The following is a 21,184-nucleotide window of genomic DNA, read 5'->3' as shown; positions in this document are numbered from 1 at the left end:
CCTATTGTAGATGAATTTTTAGAATCAGCTGATGAAGACTACATTAGTGCACAATTTTCTTACAAAGAATAGTTTTAATGCATTTTAAATGAGAAAAAATATAAAGAATCCATGAAATTTTATGGATGAGAATCAAAACCAAGACACAGTTCATTGTCTACATTAACATGGCTTTACTATTCCACTATCTTCAATGCCATAACTTTACTATTCTAAGAAACTCCTGTCCAGTAAGACAAGTGTTGTAGATATCATTATCGTTCATTTCAGGAACTTCCCAAATAACCCATCGACTTTTCAATAAAAAAACATCAAATGACACTTTTTACCTTAAGACTCTGAATCATTTACTCTCAAAATCGTTCTGCTTCCGCCAATTAAAAATTATTATATAATGATCCTTAATCTTAACCAAGACTCCTACTGAAACATCTGTCTTAAAGCAGATGACAGAATCTCAATTACTATTTCAACTTTGCCCTTTTCCCTGAGATATTATTAAAATGTTAACAAGTTAATGATCTCTCTTATTGTAGTAGGCAAGAAACTCAGCTTTGTCTAAACCAGGGTTCTCCATCCCCTAGGCCACAGACGGTACTGGTCCATGGCCTGTTAGAGACTGGGCTGCACAGCATGAAGTGAGTGGCAGGTGATGGAGCTATCCAAACTTCATCTGTATTTGCAGCCGCTCCCCAGCGTTAGCATCACCACCTCAGCTCCGCCTCAGATCATCAGGCTTTAGTTTCTCATAGGCACACCAGTCCCTAGTGTCAAAAAGGTCAGGGACCACTGGTATAAACAAGTTGTTTTGGTGTTATTTTTGAGGAACTAGTATTTAACACAGAGAAGAGATAAAAATAATAAATGTTCATGCATTCATTACATAGAATCGAACACTATTAACATTTTATTATATTTCATGTGCCTTTTTATGAAATATAAATTTTCTTAATACAATTAAATCTCCTTCAGTTAAGATAAAAGTTCCTCTTTGAATGTCATTATTGCTCCCTTCCAAAGACAACTGCTATTATAAAATTGATGTACATATTTCCAGTTTACTTTTTTCTAGTTTTACAAATATGTACATCCAGAAGCAATATATATTAATGGTGTGTATTTCATCTTGAAATTATACAAATGGTATCATACTATATTATTCTTCTAATTACTTTTCTCACTCAATGCTTTTAATGCTTTTGATATATATTTGTCTTTTTATATATATATATATATATATATAAACATCTGTGTGTATATACAGAATTTCAGCACATAAACATGCAGCATTTATTTAGACATTCCTCTTTTGATGAAGATTTATGCTCGTTTCAACATTTTTTATTATAAACAATGATTTATTGAACATTCTTGTATTTGTTTCTTTCAGTACCTACACACACATAATTCTCTAGTATATGTAAGTTAAGTGTGGAGTTGCTGGAACATTTGGTATTGCATATATGGCTTTAATTCTAAAAATAACCTCAAAAGGTAGATAATAGTATCACCATCTTCTAGATAGTAAAATTCAGTCTTAGGAAAGATAAGAAAAGTGTTTAAACTCACAGAGCTAATAAGTATCAAAGCAGACATCCAAATCAGAGATTTTAATTCAAAGCAGAGATTTGTTTGGCTCCCCAAACAACTTTTTTCCCAACCATGTTGTCGCCAGAACACAGCAAAAGGAATGCTTTATGTGAATGTGAAAATCAGTATAAGCTGTCCCTAGTGTCCAGGTTCCTGAAGTTCACTCTTCCTCTCTGAAAATTTGATTCTCTTAATTGGCAAGTGGTAATTAAGAATGACGAATAGTATCAAAGGAGATGTTAGCGATCTACCAATAAAGAAACATCACTCATTGTATGGAGGTGAGGAAGAACAGAGGCAGGGGAAAACTTCCTCTGCTCACTTTCTTTTGTTATGTTTCTAAAATAAAGATATCTGTGGCAGAGTGTAATTGAATAGAGCAGACTGGGGGATTTGCCACAAACACCCAGATTTTGAAAACATGAAAGAGATAAAATAATTTGTTTTGTTTACATACAGACAACAAGGTCTCTCATTCAGCAATGAAAAGACTATCAATCTTAGCATCTTATAAACATGATTAGTTAACTAAAAGTAGAAAGTTACCAGAAGGAGTTTATAACACCTATTTGTAAACCACATCAAGAAACTACAGCAGCAAAGAGACAGCCCAGTAGTCTTTCTGCCCTGGGGATGACGCTAGGAAAATTTGAGAGTAGAATCCAGATATTTCGAACTTGTTTGCCTCTCAAGGTTAGCAGCAAGATAACATAGCATTTGCATAAAAATTTGCTCATCTCAGAGATTCTCCACGTTACATGTACTCCTCTGCTAAATTTCTATCGTTACTATTCTATGTTTATTCTTCAGTGAGCTCATTCATACTGCGGACGGTCAAATCATTCAAATTCCAATCTGTTGGACCTAGCACATCTTCTACTACTGTTCCTTACAGGTTCTATTATTAAAGGCCTGATGTCCTGATAAGATTTCCTCATTCAATCATGATGAGAACTATATAAAATAGACATTTTTGTCTTGATTTTACAGATGAGGAAAGCAAGCACCATAAGCTAACAATAACTTGCTCAAGGTCACTAAGTTAAATTTACTTAATGGAATCGAAAACGATTTAGTTTCCTGTACCTATTAAGGGAAAGGACAGCGTCAAATGTTTTATCAATAGGCCTAATACCCAAGAATCTGTTTGTTGAATAAATTTCTGACTTGAAAGCCATACTCATTAATAGTAATTTAATGCATAGTTTGTAATGAGATTCTGAGTTATTTCTGGTAAAATAGAATATGTTGCTCAAATTAAAATTAAAAACTATCATTTTAAATTTATTTAAAACTAATTTTCAAATATAATAATAACTGACATAAAGTAGACATCTAATATTTGTTATTAAATGTTTAATCATCATCCATATACACCTAAAAATATCATTTGGTATATAACTCCTGAGGGTCCCATTACAAAGTAAAAATAGTAACACTAATTCCTTTCTTATAAATTTTCTTTTATAAGCTGTTAGATTTTTTTCTTTAATTTCAGTAGGGAAATGGATATTTAGTATTAAACAAGATAAAGTTTTCTCCACTATAGAAACAAGTGTGTAGATTAATTAACACCTTGGTGTAAACTATAGCCACCACATTACAAAATAAGGACTTTATTGACTCATTTTCATACTATTTCCATCATCATACTAATTTTTTCATATTAAATATTCTGAACGACTCCAGATAAGCACCAACTAAATTGGTTTAGTCCAAATTGAGTCCTTTGTATGGGTCTTAATCTTTAGAGTCCCGTGTTTCTTTTGTTCTATCATTTTCCACACAGAAATATTAGCATTTCAATTTGCCTTTAATTTCTAACACTACTTTGAATTCCAATTGTGTATCAAATCTTAGAACAGTCCAAATAAAAGAGCTGTTAAGAGTATCATTTTATATCAGAGGTTTATACATGAAAATAATTATTTACTGCAAATACTAATGGTACTACATCCTTATTGAATCATTACTATTAAAAATGAGTTACTTCAAATAAGTATACTTCCACATTTCTAAAACTAAAAAAAATTGCTAAAAAGCTTTATGGTGTATTGATTTTGCTCCCAAATTTAAAACTATAATATATTCAATTCAAAGCAAAATTATGATTTTCTTTTGTATATTCCATCATTTGCACATTTAACATACTATCAAAATTCAGGTTCATTGTTGGATTTTTTAAAAAGGTAATTTGAGATGACAAATAAACAATATTATAATTCTTGCCTCTCAAGGAAATATAAGAAATTATGAGGAAAGAGTGATTATAGTTTGTCAGTGCTGAACTGATCAAGAAGGGAAGGTTTGGTGGTGAGATGCCCAGTTAGAAGAATACACGAGGAGCTGACTTGTGAATGAAACGGCAGGCACCAACTTTATTCCGGGTAGTATGCTTCTGTTTCTGCTCTTCTGCTCCTTTTCTTGTGCTCCCCTTCTGCTCTCCTTTTGCTTTCCTGAGGACCGTATGGCTCCACATATATTAATTAGAGTACAATAGTGGCTTCAGCCACACATACATGATACAATAAGCTGAAGTATGTTTACATATTTTAGGAGCGGGCACTCTACTACACTAATGTAACATTCTAAATCCAGGTCCTATTCCTAGCTGTGAGCCTGGATCACAGCCAGGCCTGGGACACACACAGTTTGAAAAAAATATCATAATGTATAGGTGTTTATGTGTAAGTTTATAACATGTTCTAAAAAAATCTTTGTACTCAAGATTTTCAAAGATGTTTTATGAAAATGACTCAGAGCTCTCTTCTAGCACCATCGTATTTTATCAAATAATTTACAATGGTTGGCAAAGGTAGAAAAACAAACTAAGTAAACATACTTCAAATGAAAACTGCTGAAAACCAAATACTAAATACTTAATCTCAAATCATTGTAACTATTAATAATATCACAGTAATGATGAAGGAAGTCTTAGTACATTATACTGCCATTGTAGCAACAGATCAGATACTCACCAGTGAAAATAAAATATTTATTAGTTACATTGTTTTAAGTAACATTAGTACTTAATATACTGTAAAAAGTCTCTTATCAAAAGAATGTTTTCTCTTTATTCCACATAGAATCAATGGATTCAATAAGGTTGGCAAATTCTTAATTTAATTTCTCTTATTAATCTTTAATATTTTCTTTTAGGCTCTAGATCAAGGACACATTGTACAAGTATAGGTTTGTCTTATTAAAAACTGTAGAAACTAATTAAAAAAAAAAAAAAAAACTTACCAACTGGTTCTTTTTGATTCTGAAAGAGAATCTTGCTATTACTGCCATCCATGTTTGCCATGTTAATTGTATTTCCATCTGTCCAGTAGAGTTTCCTTAATTCAAAAAAGGTATGGATTAAAAATATTAGATGTAGACATACTTGTTGACTAGAAACATACACTAAAGAACAAAGTTAATAGAAAGTAAATTGTTGTCTCACGATTGATTCTTTTCAGGAAGGCTCCAAATTGTTAAGCCACTGATGAAAGTAACCTACATATTTGTCTGAGAAGAAAGCATCACTCTCTCTTTGTCCTATAATTGAAAGACAATGACCTCACTTCCTTTTTTCTCCTACATTTACAACGGAATATTTAACTATGACTGTAGTAAATTATTTCTATATAAAGTAAGTCACCAAGATTGAATCCAGTTGGCTTGGAGAACTCAGACACTTGAGAAGGGAACAAAATAATTTCAACCATTCTCGTTGACAGTGTTGAGGAGAAATGATTTCTTTTAGCCCTACACAAGCTCTCTATGTGGGCACATGATGACTGGCCAGAAGATGGGAGAATCTAATCTATTTAGGAGTGACCAAAATATCAACAAGCGACAAATATGTTACTAACAACCTGTGTTTAAAATGAAATCAACAACTTTTTCCTGATTTTTTTTTATTCTGAATTGTCACTCCCTAAAAAGACATCTTATAACAATATATAAAAATCTAATTCTTTGCAGATAACAGAAATCTCTAATCAGGGATAACTTTTATAATTTCCATATTTATGTTAGCTTCCTTGACTGTATAGCTGATATATATGTGTCCCCTGAATTAAAGTTTTTATATAAAATCAGATCAGAGGTATGTAAATTTTTTGAAAAACTTAAAAAAATAATCATACTTTACCCCCTGACTGGGTGAACTGCCAGACACTGTGGCTTATCGATTCCATGGATAATTGAGGTTTTCAAAGAGCCATCTAGTCTTGCCACATTAATTTGTGTTTCATCAAATTCTGAGCTAATCCAGTATAAATTACGTGAAACCCAATCCACTGCCAGCCCTCTGATACTCTGAATATCTGTAAAACAGGAAAAAGAAAATTAAAAGTAAATGAAGTTTCTCATTCTTTTGGCTTTCCAAGTAAATTATTTTCTGTCTCAGAGAAAATTTAATTTACACTTTAATTTGTTAGCTAAAATTGTGCAAGACAGTAATCTCATTCCCTTATCGGCCCTTCTTAAAGCATGAATAATCATTAATGTCTTAGTGCTGAGCCATTTGAAAACCTAACGCAACAATTAGCACTGAAATTACATGGAGTCAATGATTCACTAGTAAATATTTAGGAGCAGAAATAGGCAGCAGTCCTGTGGGCCAAGGTGACCAAAATTAAAATTAGAGTAATAGCTTCTCCAGTTGGTAGCACATCTTTCTAGTTAGGACATGGTACTGTGGGCCATCAAATGGACTATTTTATGTTTTAAGTGCCAATTTGTTACTGAAATGAAATAAAACAATTCAACTTTCCTAAAAGAATCAATGGACTTGAACATCTTTCAAAACAGATAGTTAACAGAAATTGACTGAGATACAAAGAAACTAAAATCCTTTTAGCATTCCTCCAATGTGGATTCTAAAGAAATTACTCAAATCTAATTATGTTTCAATTTATTACAGACAATATGAATATTTGGGTTGTTATTCCTTGATTATTCAATTAGGCATCTTTAAAAAATGATATTATTTAGGCTTAAATACAATTACACATTTTAATTAAAGAAGCAAATTAAAATAAAGTGCCAACGATGATGGATACTAGAAAATCTATTTTAGCATATTAATAGATAAAGAAGACCAGTTTAGTCCCCAAGATGTGGCATTTACTAACTCTGAAATGGCTTTGCCTTTATTTTACAAAGTTTTAATATTTTCTAGCATAGTGTACCTTTAGAGTTTTTTAGGTCAGTGTTATTCAAACTTATAAGACACCTGGAGACTATAAAAATGACACTTCTTGTTCAGTTGATCTGGGGACCGGACAAAATTCTTCAAATTCTAATTGGCTTCCAGGTGCTGCTGTGGCAGTGTTTCTGGTCCGAATGCCCCCAGACAACCAGAGCACCCGCTACTTAGATCATTGAATTGATACATCTATTTATCATTTTCAAAAGATGCCACAAAGCTAGATTGTCACCTGAAAGTAGAAACTCCAGATTGTAAAATGTGTCGACTAGTTCAAAATAAAAAAGAGAAAAATAAGTCACAAGGCCTGGCAGCTCCTAGTAGTACTGGCAAGAGAGGTTCCACCCCATGCTGACATCCTTGAATCTCTTCCAAGCTAACTTTCTCAAATCCTTTTATTCTTTCTAAATCACTTTTAATCCAACACCTTTACAAGATGCTCCTATGTTTCAATTTTGTCTTCTAATCAGTATCTTCTCACCCTTCATTTTTAAACCCGAAACTTGAAATTGACTCTTATTTTAAGTTATCCTCCTTTGATTCCCATTTTTATACAGAAAAAAAAAAAAAAAAAGTGATACAGCACTTCTGTAAAGATAACCCTTCCACGGCTGATACTAATGTATTGCTCACCCAGGATATTTTTTCCTTCTCCTTTACCCTCTGGATTTAATATGTTGCTGAAAGCCAGTATTGGTGTAATGAAAAAAATTGGCTTCATGTTCTGGGTTGCATGTCTACTTTTTGTCTTTAACCAAGTCACTTAAATTTTGGCCTCTTTTTTAACCGAGAAAATAAGGTAATTATAAATAATACATAAGATTCTGTGAATATCATACTAGATGATGTGTGTTTATGCACCTTATTGTAGAATTGAAGGGTACTTTGGCAATCTAAGGAATTAATACTTTCTGCATTTTTACCCTGGATTGCTTATTATTGGCAAAATTAATGAAATTAGTTTTTTTTTTTTTAATATTCTTTTCCCTAAATATGTTTTCTCCAAAGGTTTTTATTCTTCTGTTTGTTTTGTTGTTGTTCGTTTGTTTTGTTTTTCCCTTTGACTATCTCTGTTGCTTACAATTCTTTTATTCATTTCTGATTGAGTCCTAATCATAAGGCCTAGAAAATAACATTGCATTATTAAATTGAAAATTATAGCCACGTGTAAGCTATTAATACCTATTTAGACCTTGTCAATTGTATGGTTCATGCTCTTTCAAATCTACTTTTATTTTTAATATTTCAGTAGCGTTTAGTCTTTTTCCTCTATCAAGCAATTGATTTAGATGCTGCCAGGTCATTTTTCTGACTAGAGAGCTGTAGATCATGACCTTTGCTTTCACCAAGGTATTCAATAACTTCCAACCACTACAAAAGTGATGTCTAACTTCCTTAGCCTGGTTTTTTATATAATCTGAATAGAATCACCTTTCCAACCTCATTTGTCACTATTTTTAACAATTACCATACATTCAGTCATTTTTAACAATTACCATACACTTCAGTGTTTTCAGATTCCCAGACTTGTTCTGACCTTTCCGACCTATAAGGATTATCTGGACCTCGTACCCTATCATATCTCCACTTGCCTAAGTTTCATGCAAAATAGGCTGGCTGATAAACAATAACATCCTTCAACCACAAACACCTGATAAACTCTCCTATACATCCTAGCCAGAAAGATTTTCTCTACCTACCTAATTCAACAGGACTACATCTGGCCAATGCCTTTCTACTTACTGTGATAATTGTTTGCTGACATATTACTACTCTAAAATGTACATATTAAGGGCAAATTCCTTGCTAATTTATCTTTATAGCTCCCATCTCCAAATGCATACAACACTGTCTTCAAAATAAATATTGTTAATGAATTGATGAATAAATTCATAACATGCATGATTGATAATTTAAGATTATGTGTAAGCTGAGCTCAAAATATCAGATATGTAAGGTCTTTAAGTTCATTTTCAGTAGTATACACATCTAATTAAATACTCAGGAAATTCTCATTCTCTGTCCTTACTTTTTTTTCCTACCAACTAGATTGGATGGAGTTCCTAATTATTAGCTTTATGTCCAAAACAAAACATATCTTTTTTTAACCATTTTTAATGCCAAAGTTTGGTTGCTTTAGAGTGTCCTGGTCGATTCACCATAAGGATGGTGATGGCATGTGTTTAATGATATTTTTTCCTTCACAGAAATATTGAAATACTAAATTATGGCTCTTACTTCTTGTCTTCAAGTAAGTTAGACCAAAATCTCTGATCAAGTTTCTCCAAAATTTTAATTTTTCTATTTTTGGGGATTCTTATTTCTTGAATTAAGGTAGATTAGAAATTCTGAAAAGCCTTTCTTGCCACAAAATTTCCTGATGCATGCATGATAAATTATAACTTTTCAATGCATTGTCAAGCTCATAAGACAGACATAAAAATCTCTAAGTGCTAACACACTTCATATGATAGTTAAAACCATAAAAGAAGGCAAATGGGAATACAGAGACTAGTGTAGCCATAGGGACAAAAACTTGTAATGAGAATCTAGAGATTTATGGATAATTGCTCACTTCAAGAGGGTTTAGTCCTTATATTTACAGAGAATAGGAGGACTAAACGTGAACAAGCTCAGGTATATCAGAAGGGTCTAAATCTTCAGGTATATCAGAAGGGTTTAAATCCTCAGTGATAGATGAGTGGGAGAAAAAAAACCTGCTGCTTAAAAAGGAGAATAACTTAAAAATGAAAACAAAACTTATTTTTTTCTGTCCTTTCTCTGGGTAGAAAAAATAATAATAATAATTCTAAGCATAGGTTTATACTCAGGTAAGAGACACCTAGTTTATCAATAAGGTATCCACTGGTTGGGTAGAGAAGTAAAATTAAAGTGATTCCTGGCTTATAGTGACTCATTTTCTTTCCGGCAGAAGCAGTTTCAATTCCTTTATGGATTTGAAATATTTGAAATAAAAATATTCCTCAACCCAAATTCTCACAACACCCACAGACTGAGTTCATTATCATAATAAATCAGAACTAAAAATTAAAATATACACAAATAAATGAGACATAAGAGAGTAAAGAGAGATATAAACAACAGGTTTAAAGATCCTAAACCTACGATAAAGCAAACTGAGTGGAATAAATATACTTTAAAATAATAAGCAAAGTGCAATAATTTATTTTAGAGATCCTCTTATAAGATATAAATGAGAACCAAACATACTTATGAATATTTTTAATGCAATATTAATAATAATAATAATTTATTAAATGGATTAACCAGTAGCTTAGATGCGGTTCAATTAATGAACTGCAAGATAAATTAAAGGAATTTAGCCACAGTCAAAACAGAGAAACAAAAAGATTAAGTGAGTTGATGAATGAATAGTCTAGCTTATCTAGTCAGAGTTTCCAAAGGAGGAAGTAGAGAGACTAGGTTAGGAAAAACGGTCAGAAATAATATTTAAGGGTTTTTTGGTTTTTTTTTCTCTTGATCTGATGAAAGACGTGACCCTATAGGAGGCACAAAACTCTATGTGGCTAAATAAATACTGTCATAAGGGGGTGGGGGGGGACATTAAAAGTAGCTAACGAGAAAAGAAGAAAAGACACATCATTCAAAAGAATGTTACTTAGACAAATGTGGAGATTCTCAATAGCAATAAGGGATATGCTAAAATATTGTGGAATGCTATCTAGAAAGGGTTGAGAGAAAATAACTCTGAACTTGAAATTTCTAATGAACAGAGTTATCTTTCATACTACATCTTAACTACTACTACAAAAACGATTTGATTTAAAAATGGACAAAAGACTCGAATAGACATTTATTCAAAGTAGATATAGAAATGGCCAACATGAGAGAAAGTTCAGCATCACTAATCATTAAGAAATGCAAATCTAAACCAAAATTAGATGCCACGTCACACTCACTAGTATGGCTACTATAAAAACAGAATCAAAACAAAAACCCAGAAAATAACAAGGGCTGAGAAGAATATGGAGAAGTTGGAATCCTTGTACATTTTTGGTGGGAATATGAAATGGTACAGCCTCTGTGGAAAATAGTGTGGCACTTCTTCAAAGAATAAAAAATAGAATTACCTGATGACTCAGCAATTCTACTTCTGAGTGTACAGTTAAACATCGTATAGTGACATTTTGGTCAACCACAGACTGCATATATAATGGTGGTCCTATAAGATTATAATGAAGCTGAAAAATTCCTACCAAAGGAGTGTCAGTGTAGAGAAGTGGCTTGGCTCTTTACCTAGTTGTATGACTGGCAATGTGTTTATTCAAGATAGCCTCTCTTGAAGTGGATGCCTGCTTGAAATAGATCCTTTAAGCCAGTGATCCTCAACCCCCGGGCTGTGGACTGGTACCCAACAGTAACCTGTTAGGAACTGGGCTGCACAGCAGGAGGTTAGAAGTGGTGAGTGAGAAAATCTTCATCTGTATTTGCAGCCGCTATCTAGTGCTAGCATCAGTGCCTCAGCTCCTCCTCAGATCATCAGACATGAGATTCTTATAGGAGCACCGTTCCCTGGTGATGAAAAGGTTGGGGATCACTGATTTACTGAATATTAATTTTGCAAGATGAAGAGTTCTGAAGATTGATTGCATAATGCGAATATACTTACACTACTGAACTGTACACTTAAAAAAGGTCAAGATAATAAATTTTATATGATGTATATTTGACCACAATTAAAAAAATTATCTTTCAAAAAATGAAGACCAAATATATATATCTGATAATATATCAGATTATCACTAACAGATTCTTACTAAAGAAATACTAAAGGATTTAATTCAGAGAGAAGAGAAATGATCATAAAAAGAAGATCTTAGATGGAAGAATGATGGGAATAAGCACATAAATTGATTAACATGCAGGTGAAATAAAAAATAACCGGTTGTTGTTTCTCTTCTTGTGAGATTTATTTTCTCCCGCCTCCCAGCATGAAGTGCGCCTGCTGACACCATCGTCTTAGGGTGAGCACAAAGACTTTTGCCCCAAATCAGTGATGCCTCCAAGGTGGGAGGGCATCCCAATTACTCTTACTACTTTCTGAGGGCAGGTATGGTTACATCCAATCAAAACTAATTTGAGGTGGGTTTCTGAGCAATTATTTCTGTTTTTAGGAACAAAGTTTAAACAGTAAAGTGGTAACATTTTTAAAAAGCTTTCTCAAGAGAACTTATAAATATTAAATATTTGATTTGTTGCATATATGAGAAACTCTAAACATACAAAATTATACATATATACATATAAATATATACATATATGTGTATATATATATACATACATATATATACATACATATATATACACATAAATCCATGATCCAGCTTAAGAAATAGCACATTACAAATATTTTAGAAGCCTTCTCTGTTCATCCTCACTAATTTTATTTCTTTTCAACTCTGAATGACTTAGTGTTTATCATTGTCTTGGTTTTGTGAGTTTTAACACATATGTATCCCAAATCTATTTTTATTTCTAGAGAATATAGGTGCAGAACTATAATTTTCATTTATCTTCATATCTCTTAATGTACTAAACCTCTAATTATTCCTGTCTGAGAGAAACAACTCACTGCTGATTGGGAAAAAGTTTGAAGCAAGCCTTCTTTTTTTATTTTCATCTGTATTGATGTTTCCAATATCTTTTCAATAATCTAGTCAACTTCAACTCTCTTTCAGTCATCAGATTAAATTCTTCTACATCTACCATACCCTTGGTGTCTGTCGCCTTCTTATACCGTATCTCCCATTGTTCTAATCTCATTTTTGTTTCAGATTTAGAATATTTCTATAAATTTCTAATTGTGTTCTTACTATAATTTCTCACTTTTTCAATATAACTTTCAGATTTCCACCTGGTTTATCTTTAAGGGAGATTGAATCACCTATACCCATCTGTTAAAGGTCTCTAGTGGCTTCCTATTGCCTTGAGGGAGAATAGAAAAAAATATAGTAACAGTTCCTGACTCTGGTATAAGACCTTCTGTAATCTGCCATCATGATAAGCTTCTAGTTTTCTCTTTTACAAGGTCTAGCCACCTCTCACTACTTGTTCTTCTTTGAAGCGTTCGGACCTTTGTGCCTACTAATATGTCTTAACCTCGATTGAATTCACTACCATTTCCCCATAAGGACTAGTTTGACTACCACCTTACACTTTGGTAATCTCATGTAAGAACTAAGTGTTCCCTGGGCTAATTTTCTAAGAAGTGGTTTAAAAATGAAATAAGGAGTTTAATAAGGGTAAACTTAAGTTTACCCTTATTAAACTCCTTATTTCATTTAGCCTTACATTTTAGTTAGTTGTTTAACCCATTCTTTCACCAGATAGGAAGCTCCTTGAGGTTATGCACTGTCTCAGTTAAATAACAGCCATTGCCCCAACCATATAATGCCCCAGATATGGAATCCAGAATATGATGTAAAAAAAAAAAGCTTATGCCATAAAATAAAATATGATTTCTATTCTTCTAACTAAAAGATGAAGAATAAACATATGAAGTATTGCTTATTTAGCACCTATTGCTATAGAGACATAGTTCTCAAGGGAATGGCAGTTATAGGTGTCGTTTTTGCCTTTCTTCTTTTTTTCTTTTTGAAAATCGCAGATGTTGACATTCTTTCACCAAAAACTTCCTGGGTGAAAATGAAAACTGAAAATCTATTCAGAAATAGGCAAAACAACAGATGTTCCTATTCAAACTTTCTACTTTAATTCAAGGCCTGTTTCCAAGATCTAGAGCTCACTATTTTTACTGACCTGTTTTCATTTCTTTCATTCTCTCTGGACCAATTTTAACAATAGTTTTTATTTTCTAAGCATTTTTATTACTGGGTACAATTTAATATGATGTCTTGCAAAATAGAGGGAATGAATGACTCTTTAGTACTCACTGACAAAATAACTGTTGGCAGAAGTAGATAACAGTTTCAAATACTGATGGAAATCTACTCTGAAATGGGTCATTAGATTCAAAGTTACACTGAGAATTAGATTTTATATAGTAGCAATGTGATCAAAAGATGTATTTAAAATGGTTTAATTTTTTTCAATTAAAAAGCATATGATTATATGATAATTTCCTAGCACATAAAAGAACATTCTTTACAGAAATAAACAGATATACTTCTAATTTATATTTATCTTCTTTTCATTTATTTTAGCTTCTGCTTAACCCATTCTAACAGTCTAGTTCATTCAGAGAGTAGATAATTCTAGTATTAAAAAAATTTTTCTAGAGCAATAACACTTGCCCAAAATTGAGTCTTTAATTTTCCAAAGACAAGCAATTTATACTTTGCGTTAGAATAATCAGATATATCAAAGGTCTTTTCCAATAAAAAAATGAGAATCTATTGACAGTGTCCTGGAATCTTGTAAAGTTGACAACGTGTTTCTAAAAGCTGTTCCTTCATATTTCAGAATAAACAATAAAATTGTTGGCAAGGATATGGTCTAACCCTTATACTTCACCCAGGTACTACTAGATGAACTCTGCAGAGCATGCTGAGTATATATTAAATAAAGCTTGAATGCACCGTAATATACAAACCATATGGTCATAGAAAAGCTGCTGAGTTTTGTTATTTGTAAAAGAAAGGAACACTTAGGGAAAAGAGCATAGCTTTAGAGTTAAAAAGTCTAATCCAAACTTGGATGTAACAAAGTCTTGCTATTTCATAGCATGGCAAACCTGAACAAAGTGCTTTCTCATCTTTAAAAAAGTAACATTTACCTCAAAGTACTGTATGAGGAATAAATGATAGATAAAATAATAATGATACGTACAAATGTGAAAAGTCCATTATACTACTCCTGGCTTCTAATAGGAACTTTAAGGTATATTAATGTCTTTTTTTTTTCTTACTATGTTAATTAAAAGGAGTATTTGAGAGTTTTTTGGGGGGTGAGGGGATGGATCTATTATCCAATAAGGTATAATTCTGGGCAGTATACAAGTTAAGGAGGGGCAATTGAGCTTGTGGGACTATCTTAAAAGGGAAAACACCTAGGACTTTTGGGATGAAGTCTCAAGTCCTTTTACTAAAGAGTAATGAGGATTCATAGCAACTCTTAACATATAGTCCCAAGTGTGAATTGCCTCAAGAAATAATTCTTAATAAAAAATTTGCAAAGATTAAATGAGATAATGGTACTAGTCACATGAATGACAGTTAATATCATTTCTTGTGTCAGAAAAACACACCTTAGAGTATGAATAACCAAAAAGTGTTTAGACCAATGAGTAATTCAAGTATAAGAATCAATTAACACAAAAAAGTTGGGCTGTAGACCACTAGCAAGAACTTTTGCCAGGAATTGTTACATTTATTTTTTTAGAATAAAATCACCTTTGGTTTTTGTAAAAGGGCAAAGAAAAAAATGTATATATAAACATGTATAAATATTTGTTAATTTACACAATGAATATGTCTATAGTCATCTATTAGTAATTACCCTTATAAGAAGTATACCTACTAAAAGTCCCTGTAACAAATAGCTCATGTGGATAATACAGAGTTTAAGAACATCTTAGTGTTTCAGGTTATGGAGAATAGTGAAGAAGGCAAAATATTTCTAATCTCTTTCATGAAAGCTTGGCCCAAAGAGCCCCAGTGTTTTCCTCAGAAACTGGTTGGCTCGAGAAGGAAAAAATGGGGGCTGCCTGGGACAATGGATAGATCTGGGGCCTGACTTTTGAAATGCGTTTCACATTATACTTAAGCTAAGGAAGATAGGAAAGACCCTCAAGAAAATATCCAGTAGAGGGAGGACAGTGAAGTAAGAAAATACAAAGGCCAACAGTGTAAGAAGTAAGAGAAAGATCAGAGAGTCACTCACAGTAAATCTAAAAGAAAAAAGGATAAAATTAAGTACAATTGCTGGAAAGATTTGAGATACTTTGATGAACTGTCAAATGTTCATCTCAAGTATTTCTAATAATGGAAAGTATATCATCCTTAAGGTGGAAGAAAGGGAACAACAATATCGTTCAACTTGTGGGGCAGCCAGAAATCAGGAAGTTATCCTTCTACATTGCCTATTCTTCAACCTTCATATTTAATTAAGTTCCTTTATATTTTTACTCTTTGATATATTTAAAATCTTTCCTCATTTCACTATCTCTGTTGTTTCCAGTCCAGTCCGGGTCTATCATCTCTTATTAAAACCACTGTACCAACGAACTTATTTGTTTCCCAGGGTCTACTACTCACCTACTCACCCCACCCCAGACTCTTCAACTCTCTACTAGATATAATAGCTAGAATGATCTTTTCCAAAGGCAAAACTAATCGTGTAGCTGCACTCTCCTGAAAACACTTCCTTGGTTCCCATTATCCTTAGTAGTAACATTAAAAATCAACAACTTATTTTATAAAGGCTGGCATCATTTGGTTTCTATTTCTTTAGTTCCATAGGCTTGTGCAGCACAGTGCTCCATACTGAGGAGGGATGGGTAGGGCAGGGATATTCCCTCTCCCTCCAGGATATAGCTTTGAAACATTTTTCTTTCTTCGGAACTTCCCCTGTCTTAGCCCCTGCAGGAAGAATAAGCCAAAACCTGACTTTTCCAGCATATACTCCATCTTTGGCTAAGGCATGACTTTTGGCTGATTATAATATCATTATAATCTCATCTGCATTGTAAATACTGCAACTTCCATTGTGCACCTGATGCCATGACAGTTCCAGAAACACCAGATGAGGAAAAAAAGCAGGAAACTGAGCTTCCCTGCCTACTGGGAGGAGATAAGCCTACCTAAGCACCATGTTTTCCAGAGCTCAGCCTCTAGGGAGAACAGAAAGTTCATAATCAGCCACATTAGCATGACCCATTTTCACTCTCGCTCCCTTGTTCTTGCTCTCTTCCCCTCCCCTCACTCCACCTCCTGCTCCAATGTGTACTTCTGCTTTAATAAACCCTGTGATTTCCTGCCTGCTGTTCCTCTTACCCTTGAATTCTTTCTTGCGGAATAAGATAAGAACTTTTCCCACAATAATACTATTCAGTCTTTACTAGCCTTTGTAATCCTTCAATTACTATTCCATAGAAAATATGCAAATATTTGGCAAAATGACTGATTAATAGTTATTGATGCTAATGAGTATATGTATTATTAGTAAGAAAATACTATTGCTTAATTATTGGTTAATAATTGTAAATAGAGTTGTGCTAAATAAAATTTAGTCCTTGTGGTTTTCTCAAAAATAATCTCACCAAATTACTACTAGCTATCAATCTATAATTAGAGACAGAAAATCGTCCCCAAATTTTTTTGAGGTAGAATATCATATACTTTGTACAATTCATATAAACTTCTGGGATGCATTTCATATTTATAATGAAGTATTTGAGCAATTTTTTGATTGACTGTCAGTCTTGGGAGACACCTAAAGCCCTTTAACTAGTTTCTTGAGGTTTTCAAAGACCATCATCCAGAAATTCTTTTTTCAAACCTAGTCTAATAATGCTTATCTAACCATTTTTCCAGTAAAAAAATCCTGAATCCTGTACAAGGAGGAAATTTACATTAACTGTTTTAGAAAGGCTCTTCTCTTATGGCAAGTTTGAAATAAATATTTAAACAAGCTTATAATCAATTCATTCAAGTTGCTTTAATAATACTAGTCTGAGATGGGTAAAGAGCTAGCATAAATAAAAGAGTACTTCAGTGATCAAATACTCTCAGATCTATCTACTAGTTGTACTCAAGCCAGCCTTTTTAGTGTTATGTGTAGAAACTCTTGAAAAACACTGTGATTTTAAAAGCTGTACTTATTGCTTTCATTAAGAGATTGATCATTGCTCAAATAAGGTCTGATTTAAATTTTTCAATATGCTTCAAAGCCTGGGAGTTTGAAATATCTGTGTAGATTACTGATTATCCTTTTTTTCATTCTCCTCCAAATCACTCTATTATGTTTAGGGGTCATAATGTTGAAGAGAAACTGCCTTTTTTTCTTTTTTTCTGTTTTTTAGTTTTGTAGCCATGGCAAACAGCAGGTACTCAATTAAGATTCATTCAATAAAATAATAACTGATCCATAAATCACAATATATCAAAATTTAAGCAATAATTAGGATAATTAAATGCTAAATATTTAGAGTTCAACTACTGCCATTACATGTATGTCTCACTGCAGCTATGTTTTCTACTTTGGGTAAAGTTACTCTTTTTTAATGGTTAACTCAATGACATTTACTGAGAACCTATGATTCAATCTGCTGGGTCAGGAAGTGGATAGAAACAGGTTCCCTATCTTATGTGTATAGTCTAGTTCTATAGAAATATATAGAAAAGGAAGTCGATAATAATTTAGGGTTAGTGAGGAAAACCAGTCTTCTCCAATAACCTGTATTTTCTCTATGCAAATATATTCTCCCATCAGCAAAAAGGAGTCTTTAAAATCAGTTTATTTAGAAATCTGTAAATTTTAAAGAAATTGTTCTGAAATTATTTCTTCTTGTGAAACTAAAGTTTTAGTTATTAAGCTACTATGTGCAACATAATTATAGCTTTACGCAATTGTTAAGACATAGAATTATTAAATCTCTGAATAATCAATTCTAACTTTCAATCAACAGCATAGAATTGGATAATACTAAAAGGGTATGAAAGAGACTTCTGATTATTATAAATTGAATAACAAACATTTTTTAAGTTTTAATGTGCAAATCTTTTACCTCTTGAAATAACAGTTTCTAATCCAGTTCCATTAATAAAAGCTCGTTTAATGGTTTGTGTTTTAATATCTGTCCAGTATAAACGTTCTTCAGATGCATCGAAGTCTATCACAGTAACATCATCAATATCAGGAACAGTAAAGGCCGTGATAAAATTAAAATATGGATTATCAATATCCACTCCTCTGATTTCAGAATGTCTTGCATAAACAAGAAATTTTTTCATTTCTGGAAAAAAAATAAAAATAAAAATTTTCCTCTTATAAGCTTGACAAGTCTGAAGCAGTCTGGGCATTCTAAAATATTACTTGTTGATGATTTAATAGATTTTTAACACCAGAAAATCATAATCAAGATTTGATGGAAACATTCATGCAGAAATGATTTATCTATTTTTAAATTAGAGTACTTAATAGAAACAAATGCAAAATTACATTAAAATCCTTAAATCTTTATTTTTATTAGTTAAAAATGCTAAGTTTCTCAGTAATTGATTTTATTATTTCAAACAAACTTACTAAAATACATGAACTCAATAAATGTCAAACAACCATATTTGTTCTTTGTAAATAATTATGACAATATTGCATTGCATTAAATGATGTTTGAAGAAATCTAAGAACATTTTTTTCTATCCTATCATTAAATAAAATGAAATGAAACACTGCTTTTTTAAAAAAAGTGTTTAATTTTTTCCTATCAAAACTAAAGTTCAAATAATGTTAAGCCATGCTTTATTGTAAATTTTTGTAAATTTGTCTAACAATTTGATGCATTGTATCACTTGTACTTCCATAGGCACCATTCTATCACTGAGTTTATGAAATGTTAGTTGATTAAATAGAAACTGGAGTCACAGATATTCTATTCTTTTGTCATTTGCTTTGAGGTTATTCTTGTTATTTGAGATATGTTATGATTGCACAAAATTAATTAAATTCACATGTGCCTAAATTCCCAAATTATGTACATTCTTTTTTGTCCTTAAAAGTAATTGCTTTGCAAATAAAGTACAAGAAAAATATTACTCAAAATTTAAATAAAAGAAGCCGGAAAAACACGTCTGATTTTCATTCATTTTTTAAATGCATTATTTAAATATTTTTTACAAATCTTTTAAAATTATACGTTTTACTTCATTTTCCCTCTCTTCAAGTTGATAATCCCATACAAAATGATGCTAAAGTGACTTTAGATGAGCAGGAAGGAATTAAAGCTGTTATGTACCTCTTCGGTATGCAGGTTACCTGCATCATCATTTTCTAATAATGCACTTTTACTTACAAATCTTCCTGTTTTGTAGAGATAAATTCTGCTAACACATTAAATAATAAAGTTGCAAGGAAAAATGAATAAGGTAATAAATAATAAAGTGCAGCATATCACATATTTTAAGAATTTGTCAGTCTCCCCAAAAATAGATGAATCATCAATAGTCTAAAAATAACATACGTTCAAATGTTTCTAAGGACATTAAAAACCTCATCTGCTTTACTATGAGAAAAATCTAAATGCTAATACAATTTGAGAGAATTCAATTTGAATTTTAGATAAGAACTTTAAGAATATACCATAGCAGGTCTTCTTGTCTGTGGAAAGCTTCATCAGGTGGGGGCATGCACAGGCAGCACTCCTATTATGATTGATCAGGCACATGTGAGAGCAGGGGCCTTTGCCGTCATTAGCTGCACAAGGATTGGGAGCTGTAATTACACAGTGAAATATTAACAGTGAAGAAGAAAGAATATATTAGGGAACCTCTGCGGTTGACAGGGGTTATTCCTTTAATAATTCAAAGTGAAGTTCCCTACATAGCACCTATTACTAGGGTGATTAATATGAAAATAATAGACACCCATACACAGCAGTTACATTAATAAAAACATTTTTTCTCCTCAAAGATAAAGAAAATAACCCCTCAATTTTCTCTAAGATGGATGGTATGCATACTATTGCCTTGGAAGCAAAGTGATTTTGTTTTGTTTTGTTTTGTTTTGTTTTGTTTTGTTTTGTTTTGTTTCAGGATCTAGTCTGAGAAACAACCAGGAATGATTATTAAATTTACTATATAATAAACTCAAGTAGACTATAACCCAGGCATTGAGAGTTCCAATGGATTTTGCTATTTTCCTAACCTATAGGCTCCTCTTAAGTTTCCCTAGGAAACTGCTGTTAAGTATATATCCTTACTTCAGGCCATTTCCTCTTTATTGAATCAGAGCCTTTGTGAAGAAAAGTTTGTCTACCTTCATTACTAAGACATCTACTTCTTCATTTTTTGTTTGTATTAACTGATTGCATGGTTAAGTTTGCTCCACATACACATACTTAATAAATTATATTATATAAGTAACATGACATATTCAAATTTCTACTGAAATATAAATTTTGCAGTTCAATGTTATTCTTTTATTTCTTTGTAGTTTTTGTTCTGTCATCTTGTTTTGGATAAGATTTTAATCTCAGTTGATCAATAGCTATTCTCTTAAATCTTGTTTATAAAGCTTATCTAGTAGAATAGTCTTTAGAACCAGGCAACTAAATTTAAGGAAGAAAAAAGTTACATCTTTTAATCCTACAAGTAATATTTTCTTCCAAACAGGTGGATCTATTTTTCAGAGTAGTTAATATCAGTCCTATAGAGTTTTGAAGCACAAAAAAATTTT

General features: G+C 32.1%; 1 protein-coding gene across 1 annotated transcript in view; it reads right to left on the bottom strand.

Annotated features, from left to right (window-relative positions):
• LRP1B (LDL receptor related protein 1B) overlaps nt 1-21,184 on the bottom strand; it is a 1,708,438-nt gene that overhangs the window by 539,830 nt on the left and 1,147,424 nt on the right. Inside the window, exons 28-31 of the mRNA XM_011354519.1 lie at nt 20,090-20,221; nt 18,519-18,746; nt 5,732-5,906; nt 4,837-4,931 (exon numbers count right to left, since the gene is read on the bottom strand). Coding sequence (XP_011352821.1) covers nt 4,837-4,931; nt 5,732-5,906; nt 18,519-18,746; nt 20,090-20,221 — 630 coding nt within the window. The remainder of the gene's footprint in view (nt 1-4,836; nt 4,932-5,731; nt 5,907-18,518; nt 18,747-20,089; nt 20,222-21,184) is intronic.

The sequence above is a fragment of the Pteropus vampyrus genome, unplaced genomic scaffold, assembly GCF_000151845.1.
Source record: "Pteropus vampyrus isolate Shadow unplaced genomic scaffold, Pvam_2.0 Scaffold17, whole genome shotgun sequence".
NCBI classification, from domain to species: domain Eukaryota; kingdom Metazoa; phylum Chordata; class Mammalia; order Chiroptera; family Pteropodidae; genus Pteropus; species Pteropus vampyrus.
This window is presented reverse-complemented; position numbering and strand designations above follow the sequence as displayed.